Source organism: Peromyscus maniculatus, chromosome 22, assembly GCF_049852395.1.
Source record: "Peromyscus maniculatus bairdii isolate BWxNUB_F1_BW_parent chromosome 22, HU_Pman_BW_mat_3.1, whole genome shotgun sequence".
In the NCBI taxonomy this organism is placed as follows: Eukaryota; Metazoa; Chordata; class Mammalia; order Rodentia; family Cricetidae; genus Peromyscus; species Peromyscus maniculatus.
The window spans coordinates 23,118,175-23,146,089 of NC_134873.1; the positions used below are offsets into that span (position 1 = coordinate 23,118,175).

The window sequence follows — 27,915 nt, forward strand, 5'->3', positions numbered from 1 at the left end:
CAAAAGGATTATCCACCATGATCAAGTACGCTTCATCCCAGAAATGCAAGAATGGTTCAATATATGAAAATCAGTAAATACAACCCACCACATAAACAACTGAAAGGAAAAAAAAAAACATGATCATCTCAATAGATGCAGAAAAGGCCTTTGACAAAATTCAACACCCATTCATGACAAAAGTCCCGGAGACATTAGGGATACAAGTGATATATTTAAACATAATAAAGGCAATTTACAGCAAGCCTATAGCCAACATCAAATTAAACAGAGAGAAACTCAAAACAATTCCACTAAACTCAGGAATAAAACAAGATTATCCACTCTCTCCATATCTATTTAATAGAATACTTGAACTTTTAGATGAGCAGTAACAACTGAAGGAGATCAAGAGGATACAAATTAGAAAGGAAGGAATCAAAAGTATCGTTATTTGCAGATGTGATTCCAAAGATTCAATTAGGGAACTCCTACAACTGATAAACTCTTTCAGCAAAGTGGCTGGATATAAGATTAACTCAAAAAAAAAAAAAATTAGCCCTCCTATATACAAATGCAGACTGAGAAAAAAATTAGGGAAATAACATCTTTCACAATAGCCTCAAGTAATATAAAATATCTTAGGGTAACTCTAACCAAGCAAGTGAAAGACTTGTATGATTAAAAACTTCAAGTCTTGCTGGGCATGGTGGAGCACACCTTTAATTCTAGCACTTGAGAGGCTGGGACAGATGGATCTATCTGAGTTTGAAGCCAATCTGACCTACAAATCGAGTTCCAAGACATCCAGGGCTACAAAGAGAAACCCTGAAAACAAAACAAACAAACAAACAAACAACAACAACAAAAAAAAAAAACCAAAGTCTTTGAAGAAAGAAATTGAGAAGATATTAGAAGATGGAAATATCTCCCATGCTCATGGATCGGTAGGATTAACATAGTATAAATGGCCACCATACCACAAGCAATCTACGGGTTCAATGCAATCCCCATCAAAATTCCAACACAATTCTTTACAGATCTTGAAAAAAATCACTATTAATTTCATATAGAACACAAAAACAACCAATACAATCCTGAACAATAAAGGAACTGTTGGAGGTATCGCTATCTCTGATTTCAAACTGTAGCACAGAGCTATAGTAATTAAAAAAAAAACAAAAAAACGCATGGGATGAGCATGTGGAATCAAACTGAAGACCCAGACATGAATCCTCACACCTACAGTCACATGATTTTTGATAAAGAAATGGTACTGGTCAAACTGGATGTCTGCATGTAGAAGACAATAAAAAGGGAAAATGGGGGAGGGGGATCCAGCTATTTAGGGACAGAAGTAAGGAAAAGATGGTTTTTCAAACAAACAACATACGCCAACTAGATATCAATATGGAAAATGAATGAACCATAACACAGAGTGCCACATATAGCTCAAGATCATAAGACAACAATAAAGCTTCCAGGGAGACTCGTGTGTCCATTACAACATATCTCCTGACCTTTGGACAGTCAAAGGTTACTTAAGCAAGTTATAGTACACCTTAACCATAAAGGATAAGAGTTTTAAAATGCATCCTTTAGATTAAGAACTACAGATATCAATAGACACTGACAGTGAGAGTATACTCAGGAAATAGAATAGGAAAAGATACACACGTGTGTACAGTTTTCTGGTTATAAGACTGTTGTTAGGATATTCTCCAGAAACAGGTTTGAATTTCGAACGCTACTCATGTGTCATTACACATTTGTGTGTGTGTGTGTGTGTGTGTGTGTGTGTGTGTGTGTGTGTGTGTGTGTGTGTTGTGGACAGGTTTACAGTGATCTCCCACTCTGTGATTTTCTTTTCATTCTCTTAATCTCCCAGTACACTATCTATCTGAACATATAATTACTTTTTTGTGGGGACAGGAGTTGAATCCAGGACACTGCATATGTTAGGTGTTTGATCTATCACTGAGAGTACATCTTCAGTCCATATTTTTTATAAAACCTGTGTGTAGTAGCTATACATACAAAATAGATTTCCTCAACATGCACATATTCAGAAAATGCAGAGAACATCTACTAAATCAGTAAGATGGAGACAATCCAATTGAAATACAGGCAAAATATCTGAAGGGTGCTTTATAAAAGAGAATGGCCCAAAACAGATGGTTAATAACCATAAAGGCTTTCTAGAAGACTCAAAGATTACCAATAGGGAAAGTATTGTTTGAGTATGTTGGTGCATGCCCAGAATCCCAGAATTTGAAAAGCTGAGGCAGGAATGTTGTGAGACTGAGACCAGTCAGAGCTACATAACATAAAATTGTCTAAAAAACAAACAAACACCCCACACTGCCTTCAAAAAACAAACAAAAAACAAAAAACAAAAACTCAAGTATTGTGGCTCATGCCTATTCTCCTACCACTAGGAGGTAGAGGTAAGATCAGGAGTTCAAGGTCAGCCTGGATTACATAAGAACCTGTCTCCAAAAAAAAAAAAACCTACAAAAAAAAAAAAAAAAAAAAACTCCACAAAGTATAATGCTGGTCACAAGAGACATATTTGCAAATACACACACAAACACACACACACACACACACACACACACACACACACACACACACACACATTTAGATCAGGGTTGGGATTCTCCTACTCCAGACTATGAAGGCCTTGAATATCAGGTTAATGAGTTAGGGGAAACCAGTAATTCCAGACCAAGAGACATGCACTGACAGTTGTTACAGTTTAAAAAATAAAAACTTCCCAGGAAATACAGGGTACCCCATTTATTCTTGCTACATAGCACACCATCCTAACACTTAATGCCTTTAGACAACATGTTATATCCTCACAAATTATGTGGGTTAGAAACTTTAAAAGGGTACAGCGAAGTCAGTCTTTAGTAGGTTAACTAAGAAAACTCATCAGCTGGCTTTGACTTGTTCACTGGGACAGGAGTCATCAAGGAAGTAACTTTATTGCTAAGCTTGACAATGGGAACTCCAAAACAAAAACAGGCTGTTGTTTTGAAGACCTGAGTACATCATCCCTATGCTTTCTACGTGCTCCATTTTAATAGGGTATTTGCAGTGCAGGTAAGCTGATTTTCAAACCCAAGTGTCTCCTGAGGATGAGATTAAAGTTGTCTCACCTCTTAGAACCTCACCACATCAGTCATGCAGCATTAGTTCACAACACACTGAAAAAAATTTTGAACCTTTAAGACACAAGTATACCACACCACATTTCAGAAAGTGATCTGACATTTTGCCAATGATGACCTTAGCAGTCTCTCCTACCTTCTAACACCCCAACTTCTTCCTCAAAGTAGTTTGGGAAAATGTTGAAGACATCAGGAACATAATAGTTTCCAAAATGAGAAAAGACTTGATTAAAATATTCTTACCTGAAAAAAGCAAACCATCACAAAAATGTGAGTGCATGCTAAAGTTTAGAAGCTACAAAAGAATGCTATAGGAGGGATTTAAAAATAACAATTAACTTACGTAGTGAGATCAACTGCAGAGTGGAATGGACAAGAACCAGATCAGAGAACTTAGATAGATTCACAGAATTTACAAACTTGAATTAGTGGGAAACAGTCTAAAAACTCAGCAGTGGCCCAGGAACTGCTACTACAACGATAACCTAAAACTCATACAATCAGAGTTCCAGAGGAGACAATGTGGGCCTAAAAGAGACATTCAAGGAAACAGTATCTGGGAACTTCCCAAATTTGAGAAGGACATAAATCTACAGATTCAAGAAGCTGAGCCAACCTCAAGCTGGAGAAATCTACAGAAATACAAGGCATGCCAAAGATGCATTTTGAAATACTAAAAACAAAGAAAAAAATCTTAAGATCAATCGGAGAGCAACAACATATTATCTGTGATGGTGAAAGTAATTCTCGCTGGGCGGTGGTGGCGCACGCCTTTAATCCCAGCACTCGGGAGGCAGAGGCAGGCTGATCTCTGTGAGTTCGAGGTACACAAGAGAAACCCTGTCTCGAAAAACCAAAAAAAAAAAAAAAAAAAAAAAAAAACTAAAAGGGCAGAGAAGGATGGGTGGGTTCAAATGGCAGACTCTAAGTTCTCCCACTGGTTGGCATACAGGACAGAGAGCAGACGATCAGTAATAACCTGAAAGGGATGAAATGAATTAGTGAGTCATGAAAGAAGTGTCTCAACCTGTACTCGGAGCTGCGAGGGGAGGGGAAAAAACCCGTCAAAGGTGAAAGTTTGCAACTTGGGCAGGAAGAGTTAATGAAAAGCAGTGTGGACCTGAGATGCGTGGGCAGCCCCAGAGCAGACTCTGACTCATTTCTAGCGGGCTGGCTAACAAGGCTCAGGCTCATCCTTTCTCAGGGAACCTGTGGCGACCTTGCCGCAGGTGGGATGCTCGCTGTACCAAAGGGTTCCCCTCTGCCCAGCTCAGCGGCTCTGCACCCGGGGTGATGGCAGCCCCGTTATCCTGGCACCGCCCCGCGCAGCACGCCTCCCCTTCCTCAGGCAAAACCACCCACAGTGCGGTCCGCGGCAGCTCACCTGTCCACCTGCAAGGTGTACCGGGTTGCACTCAGAAGTCCTGGCAAAGCTTCACCAGAATCGGAAGTCCCCGCCCGGTCGTGACGCCATAGCGCCGCGCCGCGCCGCTCCCGGAAGCAGGCACCCTCAGAATGCTTTCTTAGCGAGCATCACGAGTGTGAGAGTTTTGATGGCAGCTTGGTAGGTATGCGGTCCCTAGCCAGCGAGATCGCTGGGAGCACATAGAGAGTTTCCCTTATTTCATCCGAATTTTACACGCTTTTCTGTTCTTCGTGGGTTTTGATTATTTCGTTTTTCCTCTTCTCCCACGTCCTTGCATTTGTTCTCTGCATCTGCCCCCCCCCCATTTCCTTTCTTCCATCACCAGTTGCTTTTCTTCCCTTCGTCATGAACACAGGAAAGTTGACTCGCAGTTAACTCAGCTTTAGTATTCCGCGTCACATACTTTGCACTCTGGGACAATGCGACTGTCCCAGAGGTACATTCAGCTGACTGCAAACTCCAAGATCGGATCCTCAGCCCTTGGTACATTGGAGGCGATCAGTGTGTTTCTGTCCTAAAAAGTACTGTAGCATATATGGCATTCTTATATCCAGAAGCAGCAGCATGGAACTTAGAAAACTCACAGTAATTGTCACCCACACATAGAAACGAAGCTTGGCTCTTGTATTCAACACCTCAGTGATGGTGCGACCATCCAGCCAGCTGTGGAATGCAGACCGCTAGACTTCTTCATTACTCTTCCTTGTCAGTTCTACTGTCCGTATCCAATAGGTAACATTTAATGACTATAGAAAAAGCCATTCACTGTGCTAAGAGTTTTTCATGAACTAATTTTAAATCCTCATGGCAGTTCAGTGAGGTCAGCATTAAAAGTGATTATTAAAGTCTGGAGACATAAATACATAGAATAAGTGACTATGACATTATGTGATATGTTCAAAGTGGTGTCCCACATGCACACAGGTTTATGTGTTTAAATTTCCCACCACTAATGCTATAAAACTATGTTTATATGATTCCACAATTGACCTACCTCTCCAACAACAGTATACATCCCGATGTCAATGCAAAATGGAAGCGGAATCTTCAAAACAACTGGAAGCTGAGGTACAGGACTCTCTCCACCTCCTGACTTCAAATCTCTCTGTTCCATCCTTCTTTCATCCACAGGCTGTGTGACAGAATGCAGTAACACAGTAATGTAACATCTCTTTAAATTCATGCACACCCATCTGTAATGCATTACCTCAGCTGATTTATGTTTCTGATGTCACTGAACCTATGCCAGAAATAACTAAAGGTTCAGTCTTTAAGTAACAACAATCTTTCCAGACCTGATCATCCCACAATGTACAATGAGGTATGGAGAAACTAAGTAACTTCTCAAAGTCATTTGGGAGAGGTAGGCTCAGATTACTGGCAGCAACTTCTCAACTGTTCCTCATGTCTTCGCTGGACCTTCTGCTTTGGGGATATACATGCTTTAACTAATTAAGTTGTCATATTTTTGCACACAATGTTCCCTTTGCTACATGACAGACTATAACTGATGTGATTTATTTAAGTAGCTGAGTGTCTCTCAAACCTGAAGAATTAATTTGGCATGTGTTAGGTAATCTGTAATTGTGGAGCTATTATGTATTGAGGTTTGGAAATAAAATACTCCTCCCTCCCCCATAACCAAGTGTTGAAAACTTGGTTTTGTTATACAGGATTGTTCAGAGGAGGAGCACCTGAGAGGTGATTTGACCATTGATAATGCCATGTCTGAATGGGCTGTTAGAAACTGAGGGCTGGTTGAGGGAGGCAGATCGTTGAAGGACAGTGCCTTTGATGGGTTTCTTCTCTTATCTCTGTGTCCTTCCTGCACAGCTTTACAATCCCACACACTCCCCACCATGGTGCTGTACCTCGCCGCAGGCAGAAGCCCTGGACTGAAATCTCTCAATTGGTAAGCCATAATAAGTTTGTTGTTTTTTGTTTGTTTTGAGGCAGGGTCTGTCTACATATCACTGGCTGTCCTACAACTCACTATGCACACCAGTTGGCCCCAACTCAGGGGTCTACCTGCCTCTGCCTCTCAAGTGCTGGGATTAAAGGCATGCCCCATCATGCCCAGCCAAAATAAGTATTTCATCCTTTAAATTTCTTTCAGGTGTTTTGTCACAGTGATGAAAAGTGACTGACACAATATGTGTACCTCTTTCTTTTTTCTATGCTTTTTGTTCACATCAGTTTCCAGTTCCTATTAACATGAGATTTCTCTGTAAATCATCCTTTTACAATCTTTAAATGTTAAAATCCATGTGCATTATTCACTTATTTGAAGGTTTGGAGAATTTTGAAATGACTTTCTATGCGTTATCTTTATTTGTACTTCTTGAATTTTAGTGTAAGAATTCCCTGGTTTGTTATGACAAATGATTATGTAGTAGTTCTCAGATGGAGCCTAGAATTTACATTTTTTCTTTTTTCTTTTTCTTTTTTCTTCTTCTTTTTTCTTTTTCTTTCTTTCTTTTTTCTTTTTTCTTTTCTTTTTTTTTTTTTTTTTTTTTTTGGTTTTTTGAGACAGGGTTTCTCTGTGTAGCTTTGCGCCTTTCCTGGAACTCGCTTTGGAGACCAGGCTGGCCTTGAACTCACAGAGATCCGCCTGCCTCTGTCTCCCGAGTGCTGGGATTAAAGGCGTGGACCACCATCGCCCGGCTAGAATTTGCATTTTAAACAAGTTGCCGAATGCTGCTACTTCTGGTGAGTGTTAGGTGACATTTTGAGTGACTCTTCTCTCTATAATAATAATAGAGAAAATCCTTAGGGGTAAGGTGATAAATAATCTTCATTTATATTAGTAGACATATGAAAATACTGGTAAATATTATGTCTTGTAATGTATGTCCTACACCAGATGTTTCAGAATATTTCTGGGGAAATCGATCTGTACAGCATCATTTATCACAATATGTTAGATACTGTTCTGAGTGCCAGGAACAAGAGAGAAAGCTCTTTGTTCTCTTGTGAGCAAACAGGTAAACATGTGATGACATAAGAAAAATTAGGTGTGACCACTAGGAAAGCATGGAATCTCCGTCCTGATGATCTAGTGAACGATATTTCCAGATTCCTTCTCCTCCTCCTCAGTCTCCTTGTATCTGCAGTACTCTCCTTGGCCCCCTTCTTTTCTGTCTAAAATCTCTCCATAGGTGATTTCATCCAGTTGCATATATTTAAATGTTGTGTATAAGCAGATAAATCTCCAGTCCACACTGACAACCCAGAACTTTCCAATGAGCTCCAAGCCTGTTGGTAAATCGGCCCATCAACTATCTCCATTTGAAAGACAAATGGGCATGATAAAGTTAGTGTAGTCCACCCACAACTGTTCGTTGGAACTCCAATGGTCAGCTATAGATGGACCCCAATATAAAATAACGAGAGGACCTGAAAACAGTTTGGAGCTGAGACAGTTTTTTCGTATCTTGACTTTAAATCACTTTGGACATCGATTTTATCATTCTTTGATCCAAAGTCAGATGGATGAAGCGGGGAAGGGGTGAATGATGTGGGAGAATCTCTGACCAAGGCGTTACAGGAAAGATGAAAAGTGACTTTTGAGCTGAACAGTGCATTGCTTGTATGAGGGTCCCTGAAACTTCATACTTGGCATGATGATGGTAACATTCAAGATAACCTCTTTGCCAACAGCCTGTGTTCATGACAGTTGCTTCTGCCTATCATCTACCTGCTTTCCTGTGAAGGACACATACTATGAAAAAGAAGTAACCCTTGTTGTGTGTTTCAACATTCTTGTTGGTTATTGGAATACAGTGTGCCCTGTCCAGGTTGTTGCAGAGGGATAGCCGCAGTGAGGTTGTCTTTCTATTTGATTTTAATTCCAAATACCCAAGGGAGGAATTTGAATTAGCCCAGCTTAGTCTGGTGTCCAACCATTTTCCAGTCACCAATGACAAGTGCTAATGGCCATGTTGTTCCTCTGCCAGCAAAAGTGATTGATCACAGTGAGTGGAGCAGACTTCCATAAAGGAATCCATTAGAAGCCTAGGTGGCCATAAAATGAGGTCACTGTATAGTGACTTTAGTGACATGCTTTCACCTTGTGCATAAAAACACTAGAATCGCATTGTCTTTTCATACTTTATTGACTACTTATTACATCCCAAGCACTCCTCAAGGCCAGGTCTGCAAGGGAATCCAAAGAAAAAGCTCTGCATAGTATAGATACACAATAAACAAATTGAACAGATTAATATATAATGATAGTGTAAGAAAGAAAAAGTATTTTTCAAAAATATCTTTGTAGAGAAAGAAAGAAGACATAGAGTTGGATAGGTAGGGAGGATCAGGGAGGAGGTGGGGGAGGGGAACCATGATCAGAATATATTGTATGAAAAATATTATTTTCAACAAAAAGATTTACGATATATATATGTATATATACATATATATATTCTTTGAAATTTTTCTCATTTTTAGATCCAGGTCACTATGCATCAATAAGATATAAATAATTAACTTAAAATGCCTTTTGTAGAGATATTGGATTATTTAACTTTTCATATAGTAACCTTGTTTTCTTTTTCTTAACTTAATCTTTTTGTTTTTCTGAGTGTTTCATACATGAATGTTGTGTTTACATCATTTCTACTCCTCTCTATTGCTCCAGCTCCTCCATGCCCTTCTCAAGTTTATGATCTCTTCTGCAATTATTTCTAACCCTCCCACACACACACACACACAAAAAAACCTCCTGAGAAAATTTAGTGTTTCAGTTATGTGTACATGTCTAAGGCTGACCACTTGGAACTGGATAACCCATCAGGGGACTTGTCCCTGGATAAAACTACTTTCCTCCTCTCACTAACCATTGGTATTTATAGCCCTTTATCTAGCAGTGAGGTCTGGTGAAATTTCCCTTGTTCATCCCAACATGTTGAATGGTGCTGTAATCACGGAGGGCTTGTGTAGGAGCCATAGTGTTGAGATTTCCTGACTGCAGCTCCTGTCATATCAGGAAACATTACCTAGCAACAGTTATCCTGGTCTTCTTTCTCTTACAGTATCTCCACCCCCTCTTCCATAATGTTCCTGTGCATCTTTGGTGAGGTGTGAGAGAGCTACATTTATCTGTGGGTATAAGATTATGTATTTATGATACAGTTAGAAATTATATTAGTTCAGGAAAATGGAGGTAGTGGCTTTTTCTGTAGGGTCCATGACCTCTTCACCCATGAGATGTTGTCTATGATTACAGTATCAGGCATGAGTTTCCTCCAACTGTGCAAGCCTTAAGCCCAGTTAGACAGTGGTTGTTTACTTCCAAGATAATAGTGCTACTATTATACCATTGGGGATTGTGATGATTTGAAAAAAAATGGCCCGTATAGGCTCACAGGGAGTGGCACTCGTAGGAGGTGTGACCTTTTTGGAGTAGGCGTGGCTTTGTTGGAGGAAGTGAGTCACTGGGCAGGCTGTGAGGTCTCAGAAGCTCAAACCAGGCCCAGTGGCTCACAGTTCACTTCCTGCTGCCTGCTGATCCAGATGTAGAACTCTCAGCTCCTCTCCAGCACCATGTCTGCCTGCATACTCACATGCTTCCTGCCATGTCAACAATGGACTAAACCTCTGAACTGTAAGCCAGCCCCAAGTAGATGTTTTCCTTTGTAAGAGCTTCCATGGTCATGGTGTCTCTTGACAGCAATAAAACCATAACTAAGACAGGGATATATTGCTGGACCAACCATTGTTACAAAAGGAGAAAACAAAGGGGTGAATGGAGACTGGGGAGAGGGGAGGAGAGTAATCCAAAAGAAGAAGAAGGAAGTAAATAAATATCACACTAATGATGTTTCACAAAACCATAGGGAAACATGCTTACAAATTCACCTAAAAATACATATGCATTATATATAAAGGTACTGTATATATACACACAGAGAGAGTTTAAGTATAGTTGCACTGTATGGGTTAACTCCAGGAGCAATAGACCATCTTAGAAGAAATTCTGAGTGCTAGGCATGGGAAACATCCTTTGGTCAAGGATGCTGGAGTCTAAGCAACTCCCCAAACAGTATAGGTTATTGCCATTTTCCTTGATTGCCCTCCAGAACTTGAAGGTAGACCCTCTTGCTGAAGACAACACATACTTTGGACACAGGCCTTATAGGAATCACGCTGGAGCTGGCCTGAAAGTATTGTCCTCAGGGGCAAGCTCTCCATACCAGAAGGTGCTATACAGGCTGCCAACAGAGAAAAGTACAAGTCTGCTATTTTAATCTTTAGCAGGTATATGAAAAAACAGAGATAATAGTTACAGACTGCCAACTACATTAATAAAACTAAAGTGTTCTGTATGATAGTTAATAATATAGAAGGCAGTCAGATAGACAGTGTCTGTCATCTGTAAAATTTGGAGATTCTCCCTAAAGAGCTGTTCTTATTGCATTGCTTTTTACAAAGGCATTTAAAGGAACTGAACAAAAATCTGACAAATAGCAACATTTAAATGTGTCTGCCATAAAAATTATACAACATATACACATATTAACCTATGTATGTACATGTGTGAGTATATTTTAGAGAGACAATAAAATAGTATTTTAACACCTTCAACGTAATTCACCACATATAATCTCACTGTGACTCCAAATATTTTTGTCTTACTCCATGCTGTGTCCATTAGTCCGTTTCAATGAGTCCACACCATAAAGAAGCTTTTAGTGGCAGGGCAGGTTGGAGTGAGGATAAGAAAAACATGAACACTGTAGTTCAGATATCTCCATAAACTCAAACAGGTCAGCTACAGATGAACTCCACCTTACAGCACAGTGTGTTCCCATTTTATTGAAGTTCTCAGAAGCTCACTGCACCATTCAGTGAGGTTTTTGTGGGCTAGTAACAGTACTCAGGACTTTTACAAATCATTCCTTTTCATTTTTTAATGGAGACTTCATATTCTTCAGTAAAATAAAGATCAGGGTTTTCACAGATCCAAATACTTTTCCATGCAATTCTTCTTTCCAAAGGTGGGAAACGCAACAATGGTTCTTTGGAGCTGCTACAGTCCTAACCTTGGGAATTGCTCTATGCTCGATTTCATGGAGCTCTATTTCTTCTCCCCCTCCTCCCCCTCCCCCTCCTCCCCCTCCTCCTCCTCCTCCTTCTCCTCCTCCTCCCCCTCCTCCTTGAAAGGACATTTTCAGTGTGCTGAAGATTGTGATAGGGAGAAAATTATCTTGGGTTCTTCAGATGGGACCAGAGAAATCACAAATGTCGAAGAGGGAGGAGGAGGAGGAGGAGGGCCAGAGTCACAGAAGACACTGGGACATCGGAAGCAGTGGAGGGAGACGGGGTGTGACAGTTGAAGCAATGACGTGATAGAGAGTCTGCACTGTTGCCTTGGAGAGAGAAGACGGGAGCCTCAAAGCAAGGGATGCAGGAATTGCTGGGGGAAAGAAAAAATATTCAGAGGAAGCATAGGCCGGTCAACACCTCGATTTCAGCCCATCGAAACAAACTTTGACGTTCTGACTCCCAGAACAGATGTTGTTTTAAGGGACTGAATGTGTTTCAGAAGTCACAACAGACCGATAGATCAACGGAACAGATGTCCTGACAATTTCTGCTTTAAACATAAGTGGATGGTACTGGTTGGATAGGTGTCAGGCTTCTGAGTGTTACTTGTTACTGTCCTTGGCATTTTGTGGTTTCTCTACTACACCTTTGCCTTCTTAGCTTTGGAAACCTTTAAATGTCTCATGCTTGCTTACCTTTTCACAGACCAGCTCCAGCCAAAGAGCTGTGGTCATGTTGTTAATACAGACTTCAAATCCATTCCAGCATCCCATTTCATTTACGGTTGTCTATGGAATTCTTACCTGAAATTGAAAAGGTGAAACCAAGTTTGAAAAGAATTGGTGAATTCTGATATCTTTAAAGTCTCCAGACTTCTGGTGTGGAGCCTTTCCTATCTAGTATTTCAGGAAGACTAGGAATGCATGTGCTGTGTCTCCCCTCCCCTCCCCTCACTTAGTCTCCCTTCCCTCCCCTTCCTTTCCTTGTCTTCCTCCCTCTCTTTTCTTCCCCCTTTACTTTCCTTCTCTTTCTTTTCAATTTTCCCCTCTGGATGTTGAAACTGAGATATCAATCTCAAAGTATGTTGAAAGCAGGAAGATGTGTTAATTTTTTGGCAGTTCACACCTGATATTCTGTGTTTGGAGAATGTCCCATGTGGTGAGTCCTATTATATTCTAAGCCCTGTGCTAGTCCTGTTTTTGAAAGCCTCCTTCTGGTCAAAGAGATGCAATTATTCTGTGTGAAAGTATGCTGATGCTGCCAATGACCTTGTGGACAGGTTGGACAGTGTGCTCTTAAGAAGAAAGAGAAGTTCAGAAAACTATGGATTAGATAAGGAGAATTGTGACGGAAGACAGTTTTTGAGTCTTGCCTTGAAAGATAACGTTTGTGTGAAGGTAACTGAAAGCTGCATTGTAGTCAAGGTGATTAATTCAGCAAAATATATAAAATGATTTAATATGGCATGATCCATTAATCTAGCATAAGACACCTGGTAACCATGCTTTTGGCCAAAATATCCTGTTATACAGCCTTGGAGAGTAACATAAACTCTGACTCTCTGAACTTTAGTCAAAATAGAAACAAACCACAAGTTGGAATCTTTCTGGGCTCCCACAGAGTGATTTATCTAGGACAGTTCTGAAGATCTGCTGGGTGAATGTTGCAGGTTCGTGGCTAGTGGCTCAGTCCTGTTGCCCAGGGATGGATCCTCAGGGCTCTTGTCTGTGTCTAGGTTCTTATTTCTTCCCATCACCGCACCTTTCTTCCATAAAAATGGCCTGCATTGGAGCTGATTAGTAGTTTGACAATTTGATGGTCTCTTTTCTTTTTGTTCCATTTATCGTTTCCCATCTAAGTTTACATCATTCCTTTAAAAATGCCGTGGGTATTTGTGTATCAATTTGTAATCCTCCCTGTTAATACAGAAGAGGCACTCACACATCTCGCAGTAAGACTGTCTCCGCCTTGTGTTAGGAGACTTCACCCAGACTGTGCCCTTAAGATTCTTAGCTGCTCCATCCCTTCACCATTGTTTCTTTGTCTTCAAGCTTGCAGAATGCTGTACAAAGCTTACCTCTATCCCCTTACTCCAGATTTTCCTTTTACATATGTTTCCTGGGGCTGCTGTACCAAATCATCACAACCCTGGGTGACTTAAATCAACAGATTATTTAACAATTCTGGAGATGAGTCAAGGCATCCATTAGACTTTGCCTCCCTTTTTATAATGGACTCTAATTCTTTTAGCTCTGTTTGCATGTAAACATGTTGTGTGTTAGAGATGCACATGTACATGTGGTTTGTCCACTTTTGTTCATGTTCCTGGAGGCTGAAGGACTACATTGGGTGTCCTCCTCCATCACTCTCCACCCTATTCCTTTGAGGCAGTGTCTCTCCCTGAACCCAGAGCTTGCAGTGTTTGGATAAACAACAAGTAGGAAGCCCCGTGATCGTTCTGTCTCTGCTTCTTACAGCACTGGGTTTACAGGTGCTCACGATGCCATTCCTAACTTGTATAAAGGGATCCCAGATCAGGTCCTCACAGTTGTGAGGCCAGCATTCTTAGCCACAGAGCCATATCACCAGACACATCTTTTAGAGGCTATGGAGGAGACCTTATAAAAGCTTTCCTTAGCCTCCCACATCACATCATCTCAGTTTACAGACTCGCCACTCCAGTCTCTGTCTCTTTCATCCTGTGGCTGCCCTCTTGTATAATAGCAGTGTGATCGTCAACTTCACAAGGGACCCTCCCACAATGGTTTTTTATCCTACCATGTACATTCCAGTTTGGGTGATAGAGCCAACAGTGTCCCTAGAGCACTTTCATAATTCCAGGCACAGGTTAGGAGTTGTTGTATTTTAAATGTGGTGCATGAAGGAGTCACACCATAAAACAGAGCCCACGTAAGAGGTTTACTTAGAGGAGGGGAGAGAGAAGGGGCAGAGAAGAGGGCAGGGAACAGTCCCTGGGGACAAGAAATGGAAAGAGAAAGGAGATGGGAGGTGGACAAGGCCCGACTTTTATAAAGAAATGTGAATGCACACAGGAGGTACTCTTAGTGGCTGCACCTGAGGTCTATCCTGTCAGGACCCTGAGTACTAAGGCATTGCTCAGCTTTACAGTGGTTTAATTATTATCTATTTCTTTCAACTAATAAGCATTTTATCTATAAAATGATTCAAACATCCTAGTCCTTATCCAAATTCCTCCTGAAGGAATTCCACCCCTTGGTGATTACCATGGTGGTTGTAAAATAACCCTCAACTGCCCTGACAGTTCCCAGTAGGTCCCTGACATACTACTGGAAGCAAAAGACCTCCTTCTCCTTTGTCTCTTTGCTTATGAATCCCAACAGATGCAGGGCATGGGGGCCAGACTTTTTGTTGCCTTGACAAAAATGTCAGGCAGAGCAAACTTAAGAGAAAAACTTGAGTTCAGCATTGGCTTTCAGAGGTTGCAGTCTATAGTTGGCTGACTCCATTGCTTCAGGGCCCGTGGTGAGGCCGAGAGTCATGGGAGGAGGGCATGGCAAAGCAAAGTGGCTTACTTCATGGTGGGAAAGGAGACAGAAGAGGAAAGGATGAGAGGAGGAAGAGAGGGAAGAAGAGAGACACCAGGACAGGCGTATCTCTCAAAGGTCTGTCCTGACTATACACTTCCTCCAGGCAGACACCACCTCTTAATAGCCCATTCAAAATGAACCCATCAATGGAGAAACCCACTGTGAAGTTAATGCCAGAAAACCTCAAAGCCTGCCCCCACACAGACACACTTCCTCCAACAAAACCACGCCTCCTAACAGTGCCACTCCCTGTAAGATTATGGGGGCCAGTGACATTCAAACTACCACACTGTCTCAGAAAAAAAAAAAAAAAACCTGAGAATGTTCATGGAACTTTTATCAGATTAAATGATCTCTACTGCCAAAAATAGCTACAGAGCATGGAGAACTGTGTTTAGTTCCGCTCACCCTCATGAACAGCTGGGCCCAGGAGCATACACTTATAATCCCAGTCTGGGGTGGGGAGCGGCTCTCTGGCCAGCCAGAATAACTTAACCAGTGAGCCACAGGCTCTATTGAGACATCGTGTCTCCAAAAACAACATGGGTGCTAACAAGATGGCTCATTTGGCAAAACATGTGATACGAGCATTAGGACCAGAATTTGAATCCCTGGTGCCCACATAAGTGCCAGTTGGGCATGGCATCCCACCCATAAATTAGGGTTTGTGAGGCAGGGACAGGGGATCCCAGGGTAAGCTGTCTGGCAAGACTAACTGGATTAGGAAGTTCTGGGATCAGAGAGAGACCCTGCCAGAATATATAAGGTGGAGAGTTAATGAGGAAGACATCGGACTTCAAACCTGGCTTCTACATACACTCACACATGTATCCACACATGTGCTCACATACTTAAAAATGCAAAGAAGTATATGCATACGTATCATAGTCACATAGACATGGGAAAAACACAACACCAAAATAGACAGTTCCTGAGGAATTATGCCCGAGGCTGTCCCCTGACCCGCATACACACATGCACCTACACGCATAGGACCTCCAAACACACACAAATACAAACAAAAAATAAAAACAGGGACAATGTTCCTATAAAATAATCCTAAAATTCAGACTGTAAATATGTTCTTCAATTTTTCTCTTAACTCACTGGCTCCCAGAGGCTGTGTGGCCTTTGTAACTAGCACTCTGTAAGAGTGTGCTTGCTTAATACATATTTGTGAGCAGAAATAATAGTCAGACAGTAGGAAACAATGTATAAAGACACATTGGCAAATCTTCTTGATCTGAAATGGTTTAGATGATGGTCAGTTACCATAAATGTATAATTTGAGTAGATTTCAATGTGGAGTAATGGCCGTTAAGTCTTTGGTCCTCTGGTGGGAAAGTTGTCATCTTTGGAGCTGGTTATAAACATTGTAGAAGGTATAGGCAGTGGTGCTAGGTTATTTTGAAATTGCATCTAGCAGTGTGAACTAGCTGAAGGCCAAGGTTATGACTCACGATCAAAATAAACCGGGCATACTGGAACCCAGGCTGTCTGATAGGAGACATCTATGGAAATGTTGAAACTTCCTGTTGTGAACTCTGCCTTGTGCTGGGTTTTAGATTACTTTCCTGGATATGCCTCCTGCCTCCAACTCACAATGTCATATGGGGCAGGTGTCTCAGAGAAACACTATCTTTTAAAGGCCTGGTAAGGACTCTGAACATAAACGGAATAAGTCAACTTAATAATGTTTTCTGGAATTATATTCAAATTCAAATCTCCTGGCTCATCATCGATACTATTGCTCATTAAAACATCAGGAGAAAAATAAACCGAAAGCATAAGAAAATAAAAAGTGAAAAAAGTTAAAATTTATATGCTATTATAAATGATAGAATCAAGACTATTTTTAAAATTAATATGAAGAACAATTTTCTTGTGAGTGGGTAAATGGTTTGAATTTTTAGGTTTGGATATGAGGAAAACATTAGCATTATGAAATAATGATAAACTCGTATGGGAGCAAATACTAAACGTCAATGATTCACTCCCATTTGCAGCAAGTCACGAGTCATTCTAGATTCTTCTGGAAGTTTTCTGTTGGAGATTTCTTCCTTTCTGATTCCACACAGATTCACGGTAGTGCTCTCAGTAACCAATGCAAGTTTCTGTTTTCTGAGAATCCTCTCTTCCAAGTGTCAGTCTGTGCATTAGGAGAGAGGGGAAGCTTAGAATGATGGAAGGCATAGGTTGAACTCAGAAGGCATGATGTTGTTGAACATTGTTACTGGAAAATTGCCGAATGCAGAGTCTGGTCCAACAGCATCATCCCCTGTAGGGAAGAAGTCAAGTCCAAGCCCAGATCTAACACTGCCTTATGCAGCAAGCCTGAGAGGGGACAAGCAACAGAGCTTCCCAGGGCTCCGAATGGCTGTCCTTTTCATGGCTATTCTTCTATCTATTGCAAGGCATGCTTGTTCTGTGCCTCTTGAAGTACAGGATGAAATCTCCTATTTTCCTTATCTGCTAAGAAGTTAGAAATTCAATCTCTACCTTACTTGGACCTTTACAAAATGCATAAAGTACACTCGTGAAAGTCTGTTCAACACATCAGCAATTGCATCCATCTTTTAAGAAGTAGCTTTTTGTATAGTGATGACTCTTGAATCTTCTATGTTTGAGACACGGTCTCACTTTAGTTTCAAACCTGTGCCCATTGCCTGCTTTGGCCTCTTGAGTACTGGGATTCAGGTGTGTCACCATACCTATCTTATGACACTTGAATCTTAATAAGAGAGTTGGCTCCTTTTCTAACACATGATTGGAAGATTACTTAAAGCCATAGAGTTGTTTCCATATCCCACTTGAGCTTGCTAGCATGATATTCTGTCTAAGCTGACATAATAGTGAAAATGTAAATTACACGGTATAATCTTGAAAACAGATAATGTGTCAAGTTGAGAGCCTTCCTCCAAGTTCTTCCACATCAGGAGAGTTTGCGTTTTTCCTGGGTCTGAGGATGAAACCAGGGCCAAGGTTGACTGTTGGGTCAACTTCTTGTGTAAATCTGGTCAGATGGAAGAAATTTTATTTGTGTTGACTCAAGTGCACATTAGACATACTATCTGGGCTACTTTCCCTAAGAGGAAATTAAATACAACATGTTGAAAGTAGAGGCAAGTTATTGAGGAGGCATAGGAACTGTGGCCACTGTCAAAGTTGAGTCTGCTTTAAACTTTGTTAACTGTTTAGATGGCACCATTTTATTCCCTTAAGGTAGAAACTTCTAGTCAGTCAGATACCAGGGAAGATAGTGGATGCTGAGAAAAGATTTGATTTCTTATGTGTCCACTCTGGTGAAGTGGTCTATCTATAAATTCACTCATTCTATTACTAAAAGAATATTGATGAGTATCTGCCCTTTACCAGGCCCATGCTAGGCTTGCAAAATAAATAGAAATAATGTAAGGCACAGTGAGTTGCCTGCCCAAACATACTGTTGAGTAGTGAGCACCAATGCTTCTCAGGGTCCATCTTTGTCTCTGTCTTCTGCACATTTTTCTTGGAAGAGCACACTCACTTTTGTGGCTTCACTTGCGCTGTAAACACTGGTGACTTCACTTCTACCCCAGATACTGACTTGCTCTCCAGGTATGTACATCTTATGCCATTTAGCTGTCTCCCACCGGATGCCTCTCACGTGCTTCCATGCAACATATCAAGATCTTCCTCATGATATCCCTCTAATAGTAATTTTCCTTTCCATATTCACATAGATGTTATTTCTACTTGGACCCCAAGTCCTGAAACCATCAGCTATAAGGGGTGTTTGGTCAGTGCTTACCCTTGACTTTGAACTGTGAGAATATTTTGGCATACGTTGTCTGTTATTTGTTTCTTCTTCTTTCTTCTCCTCCTCCTTCTGCTTTGTTTATATCATCATCATCATTATCATCATATCTTTGCTCTCACTTCTCAGTGTGCAACCTGATTTCAGCCTGTTAAGTTTGAATACTATGAAGTTCTCCAACTCTCTCTCCTGTTAGCATCCTTTTCTCACTTTTTCTTTTGATACCTTACTTTCCTCATTCTTTTAGTACACTGTCAGGAATTGGATGGCTTTTTTCCCCTGCATAATAGTCTCAGTGTGCCATTAGAAGTTTTACACACCATGCTGAGTCGCCTTCCATGCCCCGAAGTGCAGATCCAGCAATCCATCTTTTTATAATGGGCCCCATCTTCTTCTGTTATGATTTTTTTGCTTGAGTTGTTGATCTCTTTGGAGGGCCATGCTCCTGTTCTGTATTTTTGAAGTCCCCAAAGGCTCAGCATCATAGCTTAGCCTCCCTTCCTCCCACATCTCTTTGGACTGTGATAATAGTTCCCTCTCCTCTACTTCCAGAGGGCTTTCTTTGCGGTGTGGTGATGACAATCATCCAGATGAATGAACATGAGGAGGAGGCAGGCTGTGTCTACAGCCAATCTTTCTTGTTATGCACATAATTTCAAATAGGGCAATTGCTTATCATAAGCTCTATGACCTTGGCTTAGATCCTGAATCTGTGGGTAGAGTACACCCTGAACTAATTACCAAGATAGCTTTGTTTTTTGCTCTAGTTAAAAAAGGAGAAGTTATTCAGAGTATATACATGTCTCATGTAAGTAAAATCAAACCACTTTTTGTGCTCAGCATGTTGATGTCACTGGAGGAGCTTAAAAGGAAGGGACAAGGGGCAGCTAATTGGGCTAAGAATGTTTAAAGAATGGAACAACTGTAGCAATGATAACATCTCGAAGCAGCTCCCTAAATACCTTCATGCCATTCGTGGGGAGCACACTGGGTAATGGTCTGCTTTGTCATTGTTGTTATAAATGACAATAATTTGGAAATGATCCTTGTATAAAACAGAACATTCTGGAGATGGATTAGCATTTCTAGGTCAGATGAGGTTTAACTCAGCACACCATTGTAACAAGCAAGTGTTTCTCACTTGAGCATGCGATTTCATTATAAAATCAGGTGACAGCTGCTCTGTGCAGAGTCTCTACTACTGTACTCCCCAGACCTGCTCAGGTAGCTTCTCCCTCCCACTGTACTTCCATAGTCTTCTGGGCTTTTATTAATTGCCATATGTTTCAGATTACACTTACCTTTGTTTCTGGAACAGACCGTGTATTCCTTAAAGATCTTCAGACCATTTCATAAATGTTTTTATATCTTTTGCTCAACAATGAAATGTAAAGAGTTTTTTTTGTCTTTTTATGATCACCTTTGCTTAATAAGCAGAATTCAGGCAAAGATGAGAGCTGTCTGTTCTGAAGTACCCCCATTCCAGAAAGGATGAGAGGAGTAGACATCACATGAATGAAAATTGACAGTGCTTCCTAATGGGGCAGGCATCTACTGAGGATCCTTCTGAGCTACGACAGGGTCACTGTTTAAAGGCAGCTTTTTCTGTGAGGGTATGCAGTGACATTAGCTTTATGGGTCTTTCATGAGTGACCGTTTCTGAGAATGGGGTTAAGGGAAAATTGGAAGAAATAAATTCATGGCTCAGACATTGCATGGGGTAAGTTTGACCAAGCAGCCAGGGGTAAGACAGCCTTTGGTCCTCTGAAGAGGGAGCAGAGAGGGGAGGAGAAAAAGGTAAGAAAGACTAGGAGGCCCAGATTATACTTCCCTTTGCTTGGCATCAGAAGCATACTTCATATCCTGTAACTGTACCTTTCTCTTCAGTGATGGACACAACAGAGTTGACTTCACAAATACTTACCTACATATCGTTGCTGAACAATGAATTCACTAATCTTATTTATCTCAAAATATCCAAATGGAAGAGAGAATCACAGTCAGATATATAGAAATGGATCAAATAATAGACTACATAAGTATATTAATACATAGAAAGATGGATACATAGAAAGATAGATATAGATTATATATATGTATATATATATATATAAAACTCAGGAGCATATTCTAGAGATTGTGTACAGACAGCATACAAGTTTATTTCGAGAAAACAACTTATTTGTTTATTTTTTTATTAAGAAAATTTTTTCATTCATTTACACAATGATTTAAGACCCCCCTCTTCCTTCCTCCTCCCCCCCCCAGCCTCCGTGTTCCAACCCACTCCCCACTCCCACCCACAAGAAGGCAAGGCCTCCCATGGGGAGGCACATCCAGTAGAGGCAAGCCCAAGCCCCTCCCCCTGCCTGGAGGCTGCAGGAGTTGTCCATCATAGGTAGTGGGCTCCAAAAAGCCTGCTCATGCACCAGGGATGGATTCTGATCCTACCACCAGAACAAGCTACACAATTGTCTCACCATGCAGAGGGCCTAGCCCAGTCCCATGCAGGCTCCACAGCCTTTGATCCAACTTTCATGCGTTCCCACTAGTTTGGTGTGGTCAACTCTGCAGGGTTTCCCCATCATGATCCTGATGCACTTGCTCATAGAATCCCTCTTCTCTCTCTTCGACTGGACTCCTGGAGCTTTGCCTGGTGTTTGGCTGTGGATCTCTGCATCTGCTTCCATCAGTCACTGGAAAAAAGCTCTGTACTGACAGTTAGGGTACTCACCAATCTGGTCACTGGGGTAAGCCAGTTCAGTTCAGGTACCCTCTCCACTATTTCTAGTAGTCCAAGCTGGAGCCATCCCTGAGGATTCCTGGGAACTTCCCTAGCACCCGCTTGCTCTCTATCCCCGTGAGGTCTCCCTCTACCATGGTATCTCTTTCATTGCTTTCCCACTCCATCCCTGTTCCAGCTCAACCATCCTGTTCCCTTAGGTTCTCATCCCCCATCCCTTACCTTCCATTGCCCTCCCTTCATCCCCAGTTTACTCATGGAGATCTCATCTATTTCCCCTTCCCAGGGCTGTCCATACATCCCTTTTGGGTCTTCCTTGTTAGCTTCTCTGGAGTTGTGGGTTGTAGTCTGGTTATCCTCTGGTTTACTGGAGAGACATATGGACTTCAGAGTTACAGAGACTGCCTTGGTTCTTTGACAGCAGTGCTGTGGTGCATGCATGTCCTGGAGGGTTGCAATGTCCTACAAATACTGTCGTCAAATCAAAAGCACTCTAAACTGGATGTAGTGGTGCATGTCTATACCTCGGCTCTCAGACAGGCGAGACAGGAGGATGAACAGTTCAGGAGCAGTAAGATTTACACAGTGGGAGCCTCCCCACCACATGCCAGCCCCAAGCATTTCAAGCCAAGTGGTGAGTTAAGGCAGGGTGAGTTTAAATGCTCATTAAAGATGGCATGGTGTTCATTGCTCATGAACTGGTGACATATCTCATGTCCCATGTAGAGTTCATACTTTTTTGGTTCTCCCATCCATCCCTACCTATTCTGGCACACGTGTGATATACATTGCCTGTTTATTACAAGATTCGTATTTCTGTGCTTCACCTATCCTACTTTGTGTGTTCCTCTAGTTTTTATTATTATTATTGTAGGGTTTAATAATCTTTTCAACAATCACAAACATTCACTTGTTTCCCTGAGTCAGTTTGCACAATATTTGAGAAGCAACCCAGGAGGCCTCTGAACGTAATCCAAAGGCTCCTTTCTTAAACTGTGATTTCTCTCTCAGTCTTGGACTAAGTCATGGTTTGGACCCCCACAGATCACAACCAGGGAAGCCAGCACTATTCTTTTCCATCAAAGCCAGGTTGAATCCACATGGTGAACAGCCGAGACAGTTTACACATGTGACAGCAAGACGGGGAGCTCTTTGGAGGCCATTCTGGCCCCAAACTCAGTGGAAAGCATGGTTGTTTAGACACTATCACCACAGTGAATGATGTTAGATTCTTACTGAATATACCTGTACTTTTGGGGGGCAAGGGGAAAGTAGTACAGATGAATTCTGCACAAAAAAACATTATCACAACTGAAATAAAAATTGGAAATAAATCTTGTCCTTTTGCATTCAATACTCCCCATATAATTAATGGGCAAAAGCAAAACCTTAACTTGTCCTCATAAAATGAAAATAGTCATTGTGAAAACTTTATTCCTCTCATTTAATAAGAATCGTTAGGCTTTTGTTTTACATGGGAAAGGGGGATCAAAGGCATTAAAGACCAATAATTCAAAGTCAATGTTTTACTGAGTTTTCATAATTAAAATAGATCAAGGACTTTTTAAAGTTCAGAAACAGAAAGTGAACATATTTAAGAAGACACAGCATGAAAGAGAGGAAAAGTCAAATAACCACAAGTCTTTACCTAAAATAACAGAGCTCCTCCCCTCCCCCACCACTGTGCTTGATAGAAAAGCAGAGATGAATCGTTTTCATTAGCTAAGCATATTCTAATGTTCTGTCGGCTCAGTGGAAATCTTGTTACAGTACTCAGTGGAATGTGACTCTGCATATAAATATCTAACTACAGAATTTTAACCAAGATCCAAATCAAACAAAATTAGTTCATTTCATCTTTCAGTAAGACATTGTTCAACTAACACACAGGTGTACTCTTTGGAAAGATGCCAACCAGAAAATACTTGAAACCAGGTATAGAGAAATTACCAGAATTTGCTAAAGAGCATAGGTTAGATTTTTCAATTACTTCAAGAGCAATTTATTCAAATAGCCAGGAGGGGTTTTCATCTCAACTGAAAATGTTTGGGTAGGTTCCATTTTCCCTTCCCTTACTCGTGTGTGTGTGTATGTGTGTGTGTGTGTGTGTAAATCTTTTGTGTTTTATTTCCTCTCCCAAAATACCATATTACTTTTTTGGGTTATGCCAAAAAACACAAAGTTCCTTTGAGCTGAAATATGGGCAAAGAAAAACACTCCCTTGCTCTCCAGATACTCTCCACTCCTCTGTCCACAGCTCCAAGGATAAACGATACTCTTGTTGCTTTGTTCTGCACATCAAGATGAAACTCTCGGAAGATTAGATTTTCTTGCAGGCTTCCAGTAATAATACTCGGTCATACAGGGAATAGATGCAGCAATGGTTTCAGATAATAACAATGTGTGGACTTGGGCGTTTGTCGTCATCCAGTGTTGTAACTGTTTAGTCCTTGTCAGAACGCCATGTAGTTGAAGTCAGCAAGCAGGTCATCATTCTTGATCTGTAGTCTTGACCTCCAACCATGAGAGTGTCCTTGTCTTTACCACTTGGATCCAGCTGTGATGGATGGATTGGGAAACATGCTCCCCCTACTTTTTCATTTTGTCTCACAAGAACCTTGAAATTGCTGGGCGGTGGTGGTGCACGCCTTTAATCCCAGCACTCAGGAGGCAGAGGCAGGCGGATCTTTGTGAGTTCAAGGCCAACCTGGCCGACAGAGTGAGTTCCAGGACAGGCTCCAAAGCTACACAGAGAAACCCTGTCTCGAAAAACCAAAAAGAAAAAGAACCTTGTAATTGAAGAAAGATGCTTCTAGGTTTTACTTTTTTAAAAATACAATACAATCAGTTCAGTTGTCTTACCTTTACAAAAATATCTGGAAATGTAACTGTCTTCCTTTAATTCTGGGGCACAAGATCTGGGAGCATTCTTATTGGTTGCTGCAGAAAGTCTTTTTGGTTAAAAAAAAAAAATCATTTGGGAAACAACAGGGTCTTGGCTGCTCCTCCCCAATCATCACCTCATGCTGGATTCAGGCTGAACCAGTAACAGCCCGGAATGGGAAGTGAAGCATTCGCTGGAGAGTCATCAGAATTCCTTGTCTTTCCTCTGGTCTTGTTGAATTTGATTGTATCAAAGTTCTGGGAATGTCCATGAGTCCTGGCATTCACATGCTTTGTAGATTGTCAGAGGGTGGGCCGGGAGGTGGGCATCTTTCTTATTCACAAGTGTGTGACTCTGATTGGATGTTTAGACTCTTTCTACTCACTGTTCAGACATAAACTGGTAAAGTACAGAAGACAACCCCAAACAAAGGTATTATCAAGCCGAGAGCCGTGGTCTAGACCAAGGTTACCATTTGTGAAACCATCTGGAATTTGTGGACTACTTCCCCACACCAAGGAAGAAAGGACACACTCTACCCCTTTCTTCCTCTTGCCTGCTGTGGATGATAGCATCAAATCCAGAATTGCGTGGATCTCACAATAGTGTTTGTGAATCTCACGTATCTCTTGCATCTCCTGTAGTCTGAAGCAACCCCTAAGTCCCCTGGTGTTTGACTTGTAGTGTAGAGACACTTTTGAAGACTCTGAGTCACGTGTTTTGCAGAATATTTTTCAATTTGAAGGGGTCTGATTGTTTTCTTATTAGATGCACATATATATGTTTGATAAGAACACTCAATTCTCAGTGGCATGTTCCTCTCAAGGCATCTCTTCAGTACAGAATGATGACTTGATCCACAACGGAGTCACATGATTTAGGTGACACACAGATGGATTTCTAGGGTATGTTGAAGAACATGCCATCAGATTTCATCCACACACACTCTTACCTGTGCACCCTGTATTTGCTGAACACGTGTGCATTCTTTTAGCGGAGGGAATGAATGACTCAGTCCCCGCCCTCAGCCCTCCTGCATCTGGTCTGTCTCCTCTTGGATGTGAAAGCTCAGAAGAGCAGTCAGGTACAAAGAAGACACAGGATGTAGAAAGAGGCTAAGCGAGCAAGGCTAGGAACTCCCCAGCAGAACTCCCCCTTGCCAGTCTGACCCGTGACCACCCGTCTCTAGAACAGCTTCCTGTAGACTCTAAGAGACAGCATTGGGGGTTTCCTAAGAGTGGCAGTTGCTGCTTGCCACGCTGAGGGTCAACAACAACGACAAACCCTCAAGCCAAAAAAGCAAGCAGAGACAAGAGGGCAGAAGTTTGCATGTGGTTCAGACCCTTCCTTCTATCACAGAATTCACCTGGAAATTGTCACTGAGGTGAATCTTGAGCCTGGTGCCCCAGTCCCCAACTCCTACCTCCCCATGCCTGCCTCTGCCCCAGTTAAGTGGCAGAGAAAGAGTTGTTTCAGATGATCATCAGCTGGTGTAGGCATGCAGCTGGTGTAGGCATGGCTCTAGGCTAGACGTTAGCATCTGTTCTCATTTAGGAGCCACCTGGGAACTGAGCAAGACCAGGTATAAAAATAAACAGTGGGAGGAGAACACATGTAGCCTCTCGGCCAGTTTCTCACGCTCGGTGTCCTTAGGGCATCTGGCTTTGGAGAGTTACCCTTGAGCCTTCACATGACACACACTTGCGTTTCACCCGTCATGTGCTTTTAGTACTCATCCGAACCCTACAACACCCCGAAGTAGACAGGGTAAGATCCAGAGGGTAGTGAATGATGTCAGTGGTAATAGGGGGTTATCCCCTGTCCACTGTGGGAAATAGGAAGGATAAGTCAAGCAGTCACATCCCTAAGAATGTGAGCCAGGCCCATGACTGCCAGACATAAGAAGAGAAGAGGGGCACCGGGGTGGGACCTGGCTCCTTTTCAAGGTTAAGTCCATTTGTAAGACATGGTACCTTACAAGTGACCCAGGGCTCTGGGATACCAGCTATACTCAGGGTTGGATGGACTTAAACTTTGTGCCTCTTTTTCAAGGTGGTGAACCCATGAAGACATAGACAACACTATATGTGTGCGCTCAAGTTGCAGCCTGGCATGTGGCAGTCTGTGCCGGTGCCAAATGAGTGTCTGGGTGAATGTGAGTGTAAATATACTTCCCAATCTGTAAGTGAGTTGTGTGGCATTTCCCAAGTTCTATATTGTTCTGTAGAGGCTCTGTTCAACATCAGCAACCATTCTTCCCTCTCTAAGGTAAAGCCTAAACTCTTTTTCCAGGAGGCCACTTAGTTCCTAACCTGTGCCCCACTGACAGTTCCAACAGAATACCAGGTACCAGGATCAACTGCTGGTTTGCAGCCTGATGACTGTGTGTGTGTGTGTGTGTGTGTGTGTTACACTGTTTTTGTTTTATTATTATCTCTTTCTGTTCTCTGCCCTTTTAACCTCTTTCAATTGTACTTAGAACCAGCACAGCTATTATAATATGAAACATTGGAGCAAGTGTCTGACAAATATCTGTGTAGTGAAGGAATGATGGTGTATACTTTATGGATAGAGGTACAGAAGTGTGTCACTCCAGTAGACACATCTTAGATGTCCTGGCCATTGCTTCATCTTCAGACTGACCCATTGCTCACATCCATCCATCTATCTATCTATCTATCTATCTATCTATCTATCTATCTATCTATCTAGAGACTTGACCTTAAAACATGAATTACAGAGCAGGAGAGATGGCTCAGAGGTTAGAAGTTCTGGCTGCTCTTCCAGAGGTCCTGAGTTCAATTCCCAGCACCCACATGGTGGCTCACAACCATCTGTAATGAGATCTGGCACCCTCTTCTGTGTACATAATAAATAAATAAATAAATAAATAAATAAATAAATAAATAAATAAATAAATAAATAAAAACTGTAAAAAAAAAAAAAGGAGTACATATAAATCATATAAAGCTCTCCTGATGAGGGCAGAAAGGCTCTTAAGTGTGTCCTTGTTGCTTTCTCACAGGTTGTGACTCCCATCTGTGCCCCATACAGATAGAGGTAAGTGATCGCATTGGTCCAGACAGGGAGCAGCTGTGGACCATTACTGGGGTCTCTGCCACCTCAGACCAAGACTGGTATCAATGAACATGATACCTGTTGAAGCTTCATGTGATGCCCTGACAGCATGGCAAGGGTCATAGAGAACACGGTGTTGCTATAGTTCTGTGAAGGGGGTTTCCTGGGGGAGAAGGGCAGGGGCTTCCTTTACTCATACAGAACAGGCAGAACTTGG

The 27,915-nt window shown here is 41.6% G+C and overlaps 2 protein-coding genes across 4 annotated transcripts in view; one reads left to right on the plus strand and one right to left on the minus strand.

The window, feature by feature from the left end:
• Window positions 1–4,642, minus strand: part of Ldah (lipid droplet associated hydrolase) — a 73,661-nt gene extending 69,019 nt beyond the window's left edge. The window contains exons 1-2 of one of the 3 annotated variants that reach the window (XM_042266822.2): window positions 4,540–4,566; window positions 3,292–3,398 (exon numbers count right to left, since the gene is read on the minus strand). The gene's annotated coding sequence lies outside the window, so the exon portion shown is untranslated. Of the gene's footprint in view, window positions 1–3,291; window positions 3,399–4,539 lie in introns of all 3 variants that reach the window. The other 2 variants (XR_013047327.1, XM_006981436.4) reach the window with 2 other exon arrangements.
• Window positions 18–27,790, plus strand: LOC143270115 (uncharacterized). Its single transcript, XM_076558941.1, has 5 exons — window positions 18–25; window positions 4,360–4,719; window positions 5,590–5,649; window positions 6,415–6,493; window positions 27,646–27,790. The coding sequence occupies exons 1-5, from the start codon at window positions 18–20 to the stop codon at window positions 27,676–27,678; spliced, it is 540 nt and encodes a 179-aa protein (XP_076415056.1). The 3' UTR covers window positions 27,679–27,790.
• The last annotated feature ends 125 nt before the right edge of the window (window positions 27,791–27,915 follow it).

Bases quoted from the DNA above. Each gene is read 5' to 3' on its own strand.
- LOC143270115 (XM_076558941.1), top strand. The intron at 5,650-6,414 runs GTACAGGACTCT...CTTCCTGCACAG, and splicing joins CAAAACAACTGGAAGCTGAG to CTTTACAATCCCACACACTC. The intron at 6,494-27,645 runs GTAAGCCATAAT...GCTTTCTCACAG, and splicing joins GGACTGAAATCTCTCAATTG to GTTGTGACTCCCATCTGTGC.